The sequence below is a fragment of the Carcharhinus amblyrhynchos genome, chromosome 16 (assembly GCF_965287045.1).
Source record: "Carcharhinus amblyrhynchos chromosome 16, sCarAmb.v2.hapA, whole genome shotgun sequence".
Taxonomy (NCBI): Eukaryota; Metazoa; Chordata; class Chondrichthyes; order Carcharhiniformes; family Carcharhinidae; genus Carcharhinus; species Carcharhinus amblyrhynchos.
Genome location: NC_137339.1, coordinates 7,988,668 through 8,004,149, shown reverse-complemented (window position 1 = coordinate 8,004,149; position 15,482 = coordinate 7,988,668). Strand labels below are relative to the sequence as shown.

Genomic DNA, 15,482 nt, shown 5'->3' with positions numbered 1-15,482 from the left:
TTCAGGGACTACTCCTGGGCCAGGGGCAGGTGGGAAAGGTGTTCCTGTAAAATCCTCTGTGGCGCGCCCTCCTCTCTCGCAGTGGGCACTGTCCCTGCCTCTGAACAGGAGCTCCAGGATTGACCCCATTTCAGGACTTGATGTTCAAGGACGATGTGTTCATAACATGGCCCAAACAGATTGAGAATCAGACTGTAAATACTTACAATATGCCGCTGGTAGGCAGTAAGAGTGGGGGACTCTTCTGGTCAGCCTGAACCGTTCAGTTACTGCAGCACAACAGTGCCCCTGTGTCAGAAGTTCCACACACAGGTTCTTGCCATGGGCCGTACTCCACACTAGAACCATCCTCTTCACCTCGAGGGTGTACCTCATCCTCCTCATTCTTCACAGAAGTTCCACTCACTGCAGTTACTGTTTATTTCATGGTTATCTTGCAATACTTTCATAATCTTTATTTTCAAATCATATTGATTTTAATCAGCAGATCTTCAAAAAAATACACTCCAGTTCCTGGAATCATTTAACCGAGGCAGAAATAACTTTTTTGAAATATTTAAAATAAAATATGTCAGCGTCATTGGCAAGACCAACCTTTGTTCTCTATCCCTAAATTGCCCTTGAACTGAATGTTTTGCTCAGCCATTTCAGAGGGCAGTTAAGAATTAACCCCATTTCTGTGGCTCTGGAGTCACGTGTAGGCCAGAACGGTTAAGGACAGCAGATTTCCATCGCTGAAGGTCATCGGTAAACCAGATGGGTTTTTACAAGCATCAATGATGGTCCCATGGTCACAGTTATTGAGACTAGCTTTCAATTTCTAGTAACTAAATTTAAATTCCGCCACCTGCTATGGGGGGGGTTTGACAAGCATCAGCTTAGGCCTCTGGATTACTAGTTCAGTGACATTGCCGCTGTGTCACCATCTCCCCAAAGTAGCCATGATGGGGAGATGCTGGCGTTGGTCTGGGGTGAGCACAGTAAGAAGTCTCACAACACCAGGTTAAAGTCCAACAGGTTTATTTGGTAGCACGAACTTTCAGAGCACTGAATTGTTAATAAGATTTTGCAAGCCCAGGCAGGTCATGGGGGTTACAGATAGTGTGACATGAACCCAAGATCCTGGTTGAGGCCGTCCTCCTGTGTGTGGAACTTGGCTATCAGTTTCTGCTCAGCGACTCTGTGTTGGTGTGAGTCTTGAAGGCCACCTTGGAGAATGCTTACCCGAAGATCAGAGGCTGAGTACCTTTGACGGCTGAAGTTCTCCCCGACAGGAAGAGAACACTCCTGCCTGGTGATTGTCGAGCGGTTTCCCATCATCCATTGTTGTAGCGTCTGCATGGTCTTCCCCAGTGTATCATGTCTCAGGACATCCTTTCCTGCGACACATCAGGTGGAAAACATTGGCCACCTCTTCACTCACCTGATGAAGGGGCAGCGCTCCGTAAACGTGTGCTACCAAATAAACCTGTTGGACTTTAACCTGTTGTTGTGAGATTTCTTACTGTGCCTCCCCAAAGCACGAGAGGGAGGGATGGGTGGTGTGGATGGGGGGCCCGGGTCCCTGGTGCTGTTAAACATAGCTGGGACTGATTAGCACTGTGTCCAGTGTGAGCGTGCTGATAAAGTTTGTTGAATTAACATTGTGTCAGTCAGAATGTTCTCTGACATGTTGGTAGCGCCTCTTCTGCCCCGTTCTGGGATTCATATAACATGCCTAAACTCATGCCCTCCCCAGGAAACCTGGTTGGCATCAATGTAAACCCTTTGGGTCTTCTGTAACATTGGCACCAGCATTACAGAGCCCAATTTCACTGCCCATATTTCATTGGAACTTGTGTTGTTGCTTTTCCAGACGGTGTATTTCAGAAAATCTTGTGGTCAACTTGCGATGATCTGAAGGAGGCACAGAAAATCCTCCAAAAGGTCGTTAAGCGCGAGCTCTACAAATGCATTGGGCACGTTCGTCCTGAAGAAGAAAGAGAAGTTAAAAAAGTCAGTATTACAATGAGCTATACATTATTTACCAACAAGTCATTGAGTTCACCTGGACCATATATGATCTCCCTCCACTCTAATTACATCACTCACCCTGTTTTTGGACCCTGATATTCTGGAGTTTCAAACCCTTCCACTTTGGGTGGAAATCCCGAAAATGGCGGATTGGTTTCCCGAGCACTGTAAGTGAGCAATTCAAGAGAAACAGTCCTGCTAACGTGATAGTTTATACCTTACCCAGCCAGAAGTTGTAGTAAACTTTTATGATCTTTATTTATAAATTACGTTAGGCATCTCACTGTGCGACACCATAACAAAAACTTTCCTTGTGGCTCGGTGATACTGAGACATTCGACTCCTGTAAAGGCAATGCCATTGACAAGCAGTGGGCAAAGGTCACGTGAGTAAGCATCATGTGAGTGGTGTCACATGACCAAATGTCATGTGATCCAATATCATAAGAAAATCTCCAGGAATATCTCAAAACAGGGTTGGCAACCCTGCACTTTTCCCTTCTCCCTCATGTTGTACTTTCAGCTCCAGCCACGCTACGTGACAGCAAGCTTCACTTCCTCATCCCTGTTTGCGGACAGAAAGTCTCCTAAATGCTTTATTGTATCTGTTAGTTACTATCTTGGCGAACACAAACAGGTTCCAACTGGGACAATGCAATAACGGACCCACTCAGGGGCCTGCTTTATACAGGGCTTGGTATGCGAGCTCCACCTGATGAATTCATTACCAATCCCTGAGGAGTTTGTTCATATTCAATGAGTCCTACAGAGAGGTCAATCAATGATTCCCCCGTGCAAGTCCAGGGAGTTATCACAATGACTATTTAGCATTCTATCCTTCCAGTTCCATGCTGTTTTGTGTAGAATTGGGCAGTTGTGTTGCTTTCAGAGGTCTCATCACCTCTATGTGGAGCCTCGGTTCCATTACTCATAGGAATAGGTCCAGTTTCTATCCATTTCCTGATTATACCCAGCTAGATATCTGTGCCTCAACTTTATGTCTATAACTGTGTTGTCCAAGTGCTTCATAGACATCAGGTGGAGAGTAAGCAAGATTTTCCCTGGCTCAACATAGACACAGCGAATAAACCTGTGCTTGCTGTAACTGTGCACCATCAACACAAGCAATAGAAGCAGGAGTAGACCAGCAGACCCTTCAAGCCTGCCCTGCCATTCAATACATACATGGCCATCTCCTCATAACCCTCTATTCCTCAATCTATCAGATATTTATCCACATTCACTTTAAATATTTTTAATGATGCAGCCTCCACTCCCCTTTTGGGGCAGAGAATTCCGGAACACATGCTTTTGCCTTTGGAGCAGTGGCTGCTAATCTTCCTAGCTGATTTCTTCAAAACATTTCTTTTTGACCTCATGAATATTCATTACCATTAACTTCCAATTTGTCTGTAGTTTTGTAGCCTGATTCCTCTTCTACGGTGAGTTTGTAGCTCCATCCTTCTGTTTGCTCTTCATCACAGTCCTCTCGTGAACAGTAAATTCTTCTTCCACTGATCAGTTATTGCACCAAGTCCCATTCACTCACCCCCCTCTCATTCTCACTATCTACGTTAATTCCCAGAACAGCAATTCTTGAAATGTAAAATTCTTATTCTTGTGTTCAGATTCCTATAACTCCCTAACTCTGTACTCTCCTCCAGCGCTACAACAATCTAAGATCCCTGGGTATCTCCAGTTCAAGCATGTTGTGCATTCCTATATCTTCATCACTGCCTCAGTTGCTGGGGTGATAAGGTCTAGGATTCCCTCCCCTACCTCTCCGCCCATCTCTATCTCTCTCTTCCTTTACCATGTTTCTTAAAACTGACCTTCCTAACTAAGCTTTCAGTCACCTCTCCTAATATCTCTCTTTGTGGCTTGGTGTCAAAGAATGCTTAATAACATTGCTGTGACATTGTGCTATGTTAAGTGTGACTTGGCTTAGGCACTCCATGGGTTAATTTTCTGAGCTATTGAAGAAATTTTGGATAAACCTTTATAATTTTGCATTTGTATTGTTTGCTGTTTTTATAACACACTGCGACAAATGTTTTGTTGTAAAGTTCTTTTACTTTTTAATAAAACCAATTTTAGGACAAACTGTTGCAATTTTTTTTAGACAGGACAGGAGTTGGCTGCTGAGCTGGTTAAAGCATTGGAAATTCCAGATGTCCAATTTTCTTCGGATGACTTCATAGTAAATGCAAGTATTGGATAGTTATGGAATTACTTGACTTCTTCACTTCCCTGCCTCCGAACCACCGGGGAAAAGTGGCTATGTATATGAACACAGTTGGAAAGTGATCACGCCTGGGATCTGAACATTCAAGGACATTTGCCATTTTGAAATGGCAGGAGGAAAGGAAAGCGAGCTTGAGTAGCTTTGTTAATAATGGATGATATTAATATTGGAATATTGACCCCGGAATGTCAAGATAGCGAATCAGTTTGGGTGGAGACAAGAAGGAAAGGAGTCACAGGCAGGAATAATTTATAAGCTCCCTTACATTCTGGAACTGACCAGAGAACAGAGAAATGCGGACCTGGAACTGGAATCTTAAACTTAAATAAAGACAATTACAATCGAGTGTAGATTGTTAGTTAAAGTGGACTGGGACAATAGGTTAAAAGGTAAGATGGTAGAGAGGCAATAGCAGCCATTTGATTGGATATTTTGTAACACTTAACAAAGATTGAATGCCTTTTGGAAGTCCAGGTACGTCATATCTTCACATTCCCCTTTATCTATTTCTCTAGTTGATTCTTCAAAAAACTCTAATAAAATTGTCAAACAGGATTTTTCTTTTGGAAAACCATGTTGACTTGTTCTAATAATATTCTGCTTTCCTAAGTCCTTTGTCAAGACTTCCTTAATCATAGAATCCAGCATTTTCCCAACAATTGATGTTAGGCTAATTGGTCTATAGTTCACTGCTTTCGCTCCCTCTTTTGTAACATTTGCCAACTTCCAATCTAATGGGGCTGTTCTGCATCGAAGGAACTTTGGAAAATCATAACCAGTACGTCCAGTGTTTCTGCATCTATTTCTTTAGAATTCAAGGGTGTAGACCATCGGGTGTGAGAATTTGTCAGATTTTAGCCCCTTACATTTTGCCAACACTTTCTCTTAGCTGATATTAGAAACGTAGAAACCCTACAGTAGAGAAAGAGGCCATTCGGCCCATCGGGTCTGCACCGACCACAATCCCACCCAGGCCCTATCCCCATATCCTTACATATTTACCCACTAAACCCTCTAACCTACACATCTCAGGACACTAAGGGCAATTTTAGCATGGCCAATCAACTTAACCTGCACATCTTTGGACTGTGGGTGGAAACCAAAGCACTGGAGGAAACCCACGCAGACATGAGGAGAATGTGCAAACTCCTCACAGACAGTCACTCAAGCTGGGAATCGAACCCAGGTCCCTGGAGCTGTGAAGCAGCATTGCTAACCACTGTGCTGCCCCATTTATTTATTTCTTTAGTTTTCTCGCCGTCTATTTCTGGTGTGAAATCTGTGCCTTCTACTGGGAAGAATAGGCGCAAAGGACAGGAGTTTCCAGCTGTGCCAAGACGGGTAAATCCTGTGGAAGGCGGGACAGTAACATTCTGCCCAAAAAATGTATTCAATGTCTCTGCATTTCCTCATTCCGATTGATCATTTCTCCTCTCTGCTTCTATGGACCAATGTTTAATTTAGCTATTCACAACCTCTTTATATACATATGAAAGCTCTTGAGAAATGTGTTTATATCCCTATCTAATTTACTCTCATATAATTTTTCCCATTTTCATCAAGTTTCTGATGACCTTCTGCTGGTTTCTAAAACATTCCCAATCCTCAGACTGCTTTTTGGGACATTCTAGGGGCAGCCTATCTCTCGGCAAACCAGAAATCATTTTGTTTTTACATGTTTCATGATGAGTTCCATTAAAAAATTAGAGCAATGATTGAGTTTTTTTTTATATTCTTTGATGTCCTCTAACATTGTGTCTATCTCAAATCTTTCTTCAGCCGGATGTGAGGTGGATAGCCCAACAGTTAGAGTGGCAGGATCGTAAGGAATGATGGCACAGAAGGGGGCCATTCGATTCATCAAGTCCATGCTGGCTCTCTTTAGAACAATCCATTTCCTATCTTATTTCAGTAACACCAAACGTTTATTTTGCTCAAATGCCCATCCACCCAATTTCCACTTGAAATCACTCATCATCTCCACATCCACCCTTGGAGTCCATGGACAACATCTTCCAGTGGGATCTTCTGGTCCTGCCAATGGAAGATTCCACTGCCAGCCAATAGCACACCGCCTCCATCACTGGAAAATGCACCATAGGCGATCTGGAAAATGAGTTCAAGTCATTATTTTTCTCTGAAGGTTTTTCTCAACACCTATTTTTCTCATGAAGGTTTTTCTCGCACCCCCCCTGCATCAATTGCCCAAAACCTTAATTTTGTGCCCCGTAGTCATTGTCTCATCAGGCAACAGGAAACCCTTTTGTTTACCTTATCCAAACAAGTCAATCTGCAAAGAACAACAAAGATCAAAGAACAACACAGCATGGGAAACAGGCCCTTCGGCTCAACAAGCCCGCACCGCCATCTTAATGATGTGTTTTTCCTCCTTCACCCTTGACCCATGTCTATGCTTATGGTACCCCCTGTTGGAAACCAGATTAATCTCATGCACCTCTACCAAATATTCCCTCAATCTCTTTTGTTCCAACAACAACACTAACTTTTCCAATCTAACTTTGCATCTAAAACTCTCCGTCCCTGGAACCATTTTTGTAAGTCACCCTCGCACCCTCTCACGTCCAATAATCTCCTTCTTAACGAGTTTATGATTGAGGTCCATGATGTCCTGTGGCTTGCCAATCTCCAGAACTGAAAATATCTCTCAAGTTATGGCCTAACCAGAGCTTTATAAAGCTCCATCAGAACTTTCCCTTTTTGTTTTGCCCAAAAACCTTTAGTTATGAAGCCGAGATCCCGTATGCTTTGCTGCTCATTTTGTCAGTATGGCCTGCCACTTTCAAAGGTTTAATTTACATGAATCACTGGTGGCAAGGGGTGGGAGGGGATGTGATCTTACCAAAAAACATTCTAAGGCCCAAACATGTGTGAAAACGGGGGAGAGTCGCACCCATTTTTTTGGCAAGAGAAAAATTCAAACCATGCGCCATTTAGAGAAAGAAATGAGACCGACTGTGATTTGCACCAATAGGGGAATGAACAGAGTGCATTCATACAGGGAGGCTAGTGATGAGTACCAGAGGATGCTATTGCCCATGACCTTCCAGTGCACTTTATGAAGTGTACACAGTTAGTGCACTGGGCATCTGACATTCCTCCCATCCCCACAATCACAATATCTACTCCTCCCACCCCACACCCCCCCACCCTCCCCACAACCTGGCCAATCACGCACTCCACCCTAATACCCCCCAGCCGAACGCCAACCAAAGGGGCACTACACCCCACCTCTCGAACACCCAGGGTGCCTCAATGGCCTCCTTTCCCATTGGCGAGGCCATCACGATAGCATCCCCACCCCCCCGCCACTGGGAACTGTACGTGATCTTCGCCAGTGAAGGCCTACAGCAGGGAGGCCATTAAGGCAAGTGAGTCCTTCAAGGGCACGAGACTGATCATGCCAGCAATCCAGTGCCGATATCATCGCAAGAAGCGAGCGACCGGGCGTGAACCTGGTTTTTCTGCCTCTTTTGCGACCTCACCAGCTCGCCATGCTGTTCAAATGGCATGACAGTTGCCCCCTCGTCCTCTCTGTCCCTTCACACTCTTTAGCAATGTGCGTTTGAGTCCAAATCCAGATGTTTCTGGCTGTTAATGCCGGCAGGATCTTTTGGTTCCACTGAAGGCACGCTTTATTGCAAGTTTCCCAACGGTAATGGGGTAGAATGAAAGTGACAGAATCAGAAGACCCCATCGCTGGCCAATGGCAGCCACCTCCCACCATGAGAGACACGCTGTGGGAAGGCCAGAGAATTCCCTTCCTATATTGCTTCTCCCTTCCATCACTTCACTCTTCTCTGTGTTAAATTCCATCTGCTGCTTGTCTGCCTATCTACTAATCTATCTTTGTCCTGTTGCAGTTAGCTGGTGTTATCCTCACTGTTGGCTATACAATTTAGTATAATTGGCAAATTCTGGAATTTTGCTCTGTATTCCATCTTCAAGTCAGATATATATATATCAATCTATGAGAGTGGTTCTTACACCAACTCTTGGGGGAAACCATTGTCTACCATCTCCAGTCCAAAAAACAACCATTTAACATGACTCACTTTAGAAAGTCAGAAAAGTAAAACAATTTGCATTGCCTATTTTACTCTCTGACGTCAGAAAGGAAGTAAATATGAATTAGCAGGAAAATATTGGTAAAAGACCACACTGCACATTGACTGGTAAATGTGACCAAGACAGATACCATGGATTTCTCAGCAGCCTATCTTGACGTCAATGACCACTGTTAGTCACAAAATCTCAGCACTGCCTCCCTCATGAGGGATTTTCAACTGTTCACTTTCAAAGGTCTGCGCTCTGAATTCCCTCGAAAACCACTCTGACTCAGATTGCCTCACTAACTTCTCATCTCTCAATGGTTAACTTTCTTCTCCTGAAACTGTGTTTTCCTAACATCTGAGCTGGCAATATCCCTAGATTTCGCCAAGCTTCAATCACTTCAACTTCACCAATCCGTCAGTGGCACCCAGCCCTTTCTCTAACCCCTAACCCTCTCAGCATCATGGAGCCATCTACTCTGTCTTTTCAGTTCCCCTGAGCCCTAATCAGATGGAACTATCAAAGTGTTCCTTGGCCTTCTGCTGCAGCCAAACTGAGGCAGGGCCAGCTCACATGAACACCCTTTCTGCCTGGAGCCTCTGTCCCAATAAACACACCGATAAATTGAAAGCAGAGTATTCTTAAGCACCACCAATCTTTATGACAACATCACCTTTTAGGGTTCACTAAATGTTTTTAAGTTACTTTAGTTGTACAGGACTGGTATTCAATGGTCTAGTCTAATGGTCTTAGTTATGGGTCAATGGAAGACACTCTTGCCTAAGTGTCTAAAGGTTCTAGGTTCAAGGCCCACTTCAGAAATGTGAGCCATCTGCTCATGAAGCAGTGACATTGGCAGTGTTTTGGATTGAAACATTTGCAATATTTCAACATCTGGATTTGCTTACTTAGGTTGTTCCTTTGGACTATGGAATGAAGGAGGAAAATCCCATTGACAAGGCTTGGTTCTATCGCAAGGACAACCAAAACCAGGCAGTTAAAATCCCAAAAGCTCAGGTAAAATCAACATCTAAAGCAACAAAGCCTCCTTCTAAAACAGCATTAAAAACTTTCGATAGTCTAAGGGACGGGGGTGTAGCTGATTCCCAGTGCCGCTGGGGATCGACCATTTTCACAATGTCCCTGTCCTTGATTTGCTCATCAGCATCATCTGTCTTATGAGGTGTTCGGTAGCTCCGCAAATCAGAAAGTTAACTCACTGTGGTGCTGAAGTTCGCTCCATTCTACCAGAACGTTCACCCCTATCAGTTTGTTAATGTACGTGAATGTCAACTTTCTTTCTCATGCACCCAGGTGCCTCAGTTGCTGCCAGAGAGGTTTAAAGAGCAGCTGATCCAAGTGTACTGTAAGAAGATCGATGGGAAAAGTGTGGAAGCAGCCAAGAAGCTCTTTGCAAAATGGTGCAGTGACAAGAAACTCACTGCACTCAGGGTAAGGGGTTGGAGATCACAGCGCAATGTTGAGTTCTGTGCAGGTTTGTGTTATAGGCCTGTGCCTACAACTATTGACTTTCACTGGAGTAATTACAAGAGGTTGGCCTGTAATGGATTTGTCCACTTTTTGCTCACTACAGTGCAACACTTCTGCTATCGATCAGCTGTGAGTCAGAGGGACATGGGTTCCAGTCTCATTCCCGGTATTCTCCAGCCTCCCAGCCGCAGCGGGTGGACTGTTCACCGGTGACGGGATTCTCTGGTCAGCTGCTGTCAATGGGATTTCCCATTGAAGGCATTCCACACGGCAGGGAAACCCACAGGCGGGAGGTGGTGAGCTGTCGGCACAAGCAGAGAATCCCACTGACGTGAACAGCGGGGCAATTCTGGCTCAGGTGTTTGACGCTGATAATACAATGCGTCAGGCAACATTAAATTACGTCAGGAAAAGTTCTGCTCATAAAAGAAGTTCACTCAAAAGTAACAGTTCAGACTTATCCAGCAGCTTTAACATTGATAAATATTCCAAAGTGCTTTACAATGAATGTACACAGATAAATTTATCCGCACATGAGCAGACTAGAGATGGAAGGATACAGGAGACTGTTCTAAATAAGGATCAAGAGCCTTGGGACGTTCCTGGGAATGAATTGATTCCTATGGACCTTCCAACATATTTTATGGCTCACTGGTCTTACTTCTGAGCTCCTGGGGATTCCGTGAATGTCTGTATAAGTTGTGCATGTTGATTGACGTCTTTTTTAATCCATTGGTGATTCGGTCCGCCTTGTTGTCCAACAAGGGGCATACACGCGGTGGGTCGTGCGAGGGCTGCTCTTGGATGTTGCTTCAAGAGTTGCCTAGTGCTTCACGTCGTTAGTGTACGCTTAAACTGGACCATCTGACGGGCAACACGACAGCCCAGTGACTATCACTGATTGCTGTGCAGATACATGGATTTGGGTCGGTGTCTGTGGGAGTTTGCACATTCTCCCCGTGCTTGCGTGGGTTTTCTCCGGGTGCTCCGGTTTCCTCCCACACCCCAAAAACGTGCTCTTAGGCTGATTGGTGTTAACAAATTGCCCCTAAATTAGTCTCCCCTCAATCTGGTTATGGTTCCTTTATTGTGGAGTCCAATAGGCGTAGACAAATGTCATAGGTAGAAGAGGGCATTCACAATGTTAAAATGACGGCGCGGGCTCGTTGGGCCAAAGGGCCTGTTTCCTGTGCTGTGTTGTTCTTTGTTCTTAAATATAGACACCAAGTCAAAAAGACATTTTTTTGTTATGATGGATGACCAAGAACCCGTGTTATCTGAAGCAGTGGGCGGTGGTGGGGCAGCTGGGCTTAGACAGGGGACCTAAATCACAGGAATTAGACAGCTGAAGCCATAGTTGTCAATGAGAGAAAGGCTTGGGGTGTGGGGTTGATGGGGTGGAAACTGGGATGCACAATACACCTTTGTTATACATTCTCTGTAATCAACTGTCACTGAATTATTCAATTCATCCATTATTAATTCAAGGAAAATTGGCTGCTTCTCTTGGAGAATTTTTGAAGTGTGTGGGAACAGAGTATTTGGCAGGAGAGGCAATGGCCCAGTGGTGTTATCGCTAGGCTATTAATCCGGAAACTCAGCTAAAGTTCTGAGGACGGGGGTTCGAATCCTGCCACGGCAGATGGTAGAACTTGGATCCAATAAAGAAAGTATCTGGGATTAAGAATCTACTGATGAACCAATTGTCGGAAAAATCCATCTGGTTCACTAATGTGCATTAGGGAAGGAAATCTGCCGTCCTTACCTGGTCTGGCCTACATGTGACTCCAGAGTCACAGCGATGTGGTTGACTCTCAAACTGCCCTCGGGCAACTAGGGATGGGCAATAAATGCTGGCCCAGCCAGTGATGCCCGTGTCTCACAAATGAATAAAAAAGTCTTTTGAGGGGTGGGGGGGATTTGCGGCCCCTGGTTACGGTGGGTGGGAAAACCAGCGGCAACAGATAATCGAGGTGGAATCCCACAGCGCCTTTCACATCAGGGGATTTCTCCCCTCCCTACAAATGATGCAATGCGGTTCATTGAAAGGTCAGGAACCCTATTACAACACACTTACATATATTAGAGGGCTTCCTCACCCTCTTATCCCCCCTCCCATGTTGGGAATTTATGCCTTAGTCAGCAGAGTTTACAAAAGACCTGAACCAATTAGGACCTGGCTAAGGGTTAGTGCCCAGTCAATGCCAGGGGGCAATGCAGGGGGACACAGTCAGAAAGGGGGGAATATGGCAGGAGGTGGCAGTGTGGGAGGGGGGGGGGGGAGGTGGGGGTGAGGGTGGGGGGAATCCCATGCCTGTAGCCTGTGGGGGGGGGAAGTGTTTCGTGGGTGGGGGGGCAGGGCACCTCTGTGTCCATAAGGGGGTATCCTTTTTCTCATTTTTATTGTCTATTTAGATCGGGCAATCTCTTAAAGGCCGAGATTGCTCGTTCAACCCCGCTCTGAACCCACCTCCGCGATTTTGTTTCACGTGAGTGTCAGAAAATATGATGGGGGAAAGCCGGCAGTGGAGCTGGCGGGTCTACACATCTCCTTTCCCACCGGAGCTGAAACTTGGTCAGAAGGTGATACAATTGCGCCCAGTGTTTCTGTGCCCTGAGAATTCCTGCTGACTGCCACACAAAGTGAATTAGGCCCAGGGCTTTGCTGCCATTAGCAGAACTGGCAGCAGCTTTGGAAAAGAGTTATGTTTCTAGCTGATGACATGTCATTGTTGTAATGTTGGAAATGTGGCCATCAATCTGGGCACAGCAGGATCTCACAAACACCAGCGTAATGATGACCAGGTCATCTCTGGTTGAGGTATAAATATTGAACAGCAAATCCGGAGAGAACTCGCTGCTCTTCTTTACAACATAGAACAGTACAGCACAGGATCAGGCCTTTTGTCCCACAATGTTGTGCCGAGCATGATGCCAAATCCCTTCTACTGCCCTTGGTCCAGATCTATTCCTTGCACATCCATGCACTTATCTGAAAGCCCCGGGATCTTTTAAGTTAAGACTGAAGTGCAGAGGGAGACTTGGATTGACATTCCATTCAAAGGGCAGAGACTCCGACAAGGGGTGTGTCAGCTAACAGTTTGACCTTTTTACCCATCCACAGGTCGATGATGATAACACTGCTCCTGAGCCCAATCTCAAACGGCAGCAACAGTAATGACCCTGATCCCAAACAGGATCCCAAGTTCCATCGCCACTGGCCACAGGCTCAAGATGAAGCTTTCGAGTTGAGGGAATGGCAATTTCCTGTAAACAGTGGGAGACCTGTAATGGTGTGACACTCATGTGGGGCCACTTGGGCACCTCAATACTTACCTTTTTGGTGCTTTTATACCTGTAGACAGCTCTGATTTTTATTCATGCAAATGAAGCTGTCTCTAAATGGATATACGTTTTAATGCTTGGTGAGGGAATAAGGCTGGGATTGTAGAACTCACAGCTGGTTAATGTGATATTTCTTCAGCTTAAAGCTTCAACTTTTTAAAATATTGTAACTTATGGAATGAAGTAAAAATGTGAAGAGTGGGCCAGACCAGCACTTAATCCACCTCCTTGCTTGTTCCAAAAACCAGTTCAAATTCAACCCAATTCATAGCCCCACAAGGGAGGGAAACAAAATCCAAGCGGACAAGATAAGACACTACACCCCACCTTGGGCTTGATCTGATACTTGATCCTAGCCAAAAGGCCGAGAATAGAAAATTAATTCTCTACTTTAGTAAATGCTCAGGGAATTTGAGTGAAACTCAAGGCGTTTGACAAGGTACCTCGCAAGAGGTTATTGCAGAAGGTCAGGGGACATGGAGTTGGGAGTAGGGTGTTAGCGTGGATAGAGGATTGGTTGTCAAATAGGAGGCAGAGAGTGGGGGTCAATGGGTGCTATTCGGATTGGCGGATGGTGACTAGTGGGGTGCCCCAGGGGTCGGTGCTGGAGCCTCAGCTATTTACCATTTATATAGATGATCTGGAGGAGGGAACCGAGTGTATGGTGTCAAAATTTGCTGATGACACCAAGATTGGTGGAATGGCAAATTGCGCAGAGGGTGTGGAGAGTCTGCAGATGGATCTTGATAGGCTGGGCGAATGGGCCAGGAACTGGCAAATGGAATTTAATGTTGGCAAGTGCGAGGTGGTCCACTTTGGTAGGAATAATGGTAGGAAGGACTATTACTTACGTGGCGAAAAACTGCAGCAGGCGACGGTGCAGAGGGACCTCGGGGTCCTTGTGCATGAGTCGCAAAAACCCAGCCTGCAGGTGCAGTAGGTGGTCAGGAAGGCAAATGGGATGCTGGCCTTCATAGCGAGGGGGATTGAATATAAAAGTAGGGAGGTCTTGCTGCAGCTGTATAGGGCATTGGTGAGGCCGCAGCTGGAGTACTGTGTGCAGTTTTGGTCGCCGCACTTGCGCAATGATATTTTGGCCTTGGAGGGAGTGCAGAGGAGGTTTACTAGGCTGATACCGGAGTTGAGGCGCCCAAAACTGCACACAGTACTCCAGCTGCGGCCTCACCAATGCCCTATACAGCCGCAGCAAGACCTCCCTACTTTTATATTCAATCCCTCTCGCTATGAAGGCCAGCATCCCATTTGCCTTCCTGACCACCTGCTGCACCTGCAGGCTGGGTTTTTGCGACTCATGCACAAGGACCCCGAGGTCCCTCTGCACCGTCACCTGCTGCAGTTTTTCTCCACGTAAGTAATAATCCTTCCTACCATTATTCCTACCAAAGTAGACCACCTCGCACTTGCCAACATTAAATTCCATTTGCCAGTTCCTGGCCCATTTGCCCAGCCTATCTAGATCTTTCTGCAGACTTTCCACACCCTCCGCGCAATTTGCCGTTCCACCAATCTTGGTGTCATCAGCAAATTTCGACACCATACACTCGGTTCCCTCCTCCAGATCACCTATATAAATGGTGAATAGCTGAGGCCCCAGCACCGACCCCTGGGGCACCCCACTAGTCACCAACCGCCAATCCGAATAGCACCCATTGACCCCCACTCTCTGCCTCCTATTTGACAACCAATCCTCTATCCACGCTAACACCCTACCCCCAACTCCATGTCCCCTGACCTTCTGCAATAACCTCTTGTGAGGTACCTTGTCAAACGCCTTCTGAAAATCAAGACAGACCACATCCACTGGCTCTCCTCTATCCACCGCCCTAGACACATCCTCATAGAACTCCAGTAAACTTGTCAGACACGACTTCCCCTTAACGAAACCGTGCTGCGTCTGCTCTATCAAGCAATTCCCCTCAAGATGCCTCGTTATTTCCTCCTTGATGACGGATTCTAACATTTTACCTACAACAGACGTTAAGCTAACCGGCCTATAATTCCCTGCCTTTTGCCTGGCACCCTTCTTAAACAACGGCGTAACATTAGCCGCTTTCCAATCTTCCGGCACTTCCCCGGAATCCAGTGACGTCTGGAAAATAACCACCAAGGCATCCACTATCACCTCCGCCATTTCTTTCAGAACATAAGAACATAAGAAATAGGAGCAGGAGTAGGCCAACTAGCCATTCGAGCCTGCCCCGCCATTCAATAAGATCATGGCTGATCTGTCGTGGCTCAGTTCCACATTCCTGCCCTCTCCCCATAACCCTTAATCCCCTCTCTTATCAAAAACCCAT

General features: G+C 45.7%; 1 protein-coding gene across 1 annotated transcript in view; it reads left to right on the top strand.

The window, feature by feature from the left end:
- LOC145354081 (deoxynucleoside triphosphate triphosphohydrolase SAMHD1-like) overlaps positions 1–12,997 on the top strand; it is a 39,613-nt gene extending 26,616 nt beyond the window's left edge. The window contains exons 11-14 of the mRNA XM_080205214.1: positions 1,856–1,995; positions 9,241–9,345; positions 9,643–9,780; positions 12,944–12,997. Of these exons, the coding sequence (XP_080061340.1) occupies positions 1,856–1,995; positions 9,241–9,345; positions 9,643–9,780; positions 12,944–12,997 (437 nt within the window). The remainder of the gene's footprint in view (positions 1–1,855; positions 1,996–9,240; positions 9,346–9,642; positions 9,781–12,943) is intronic.
- Positions 12,998–15,482: the final 2,485 nt, after the last annotated feature.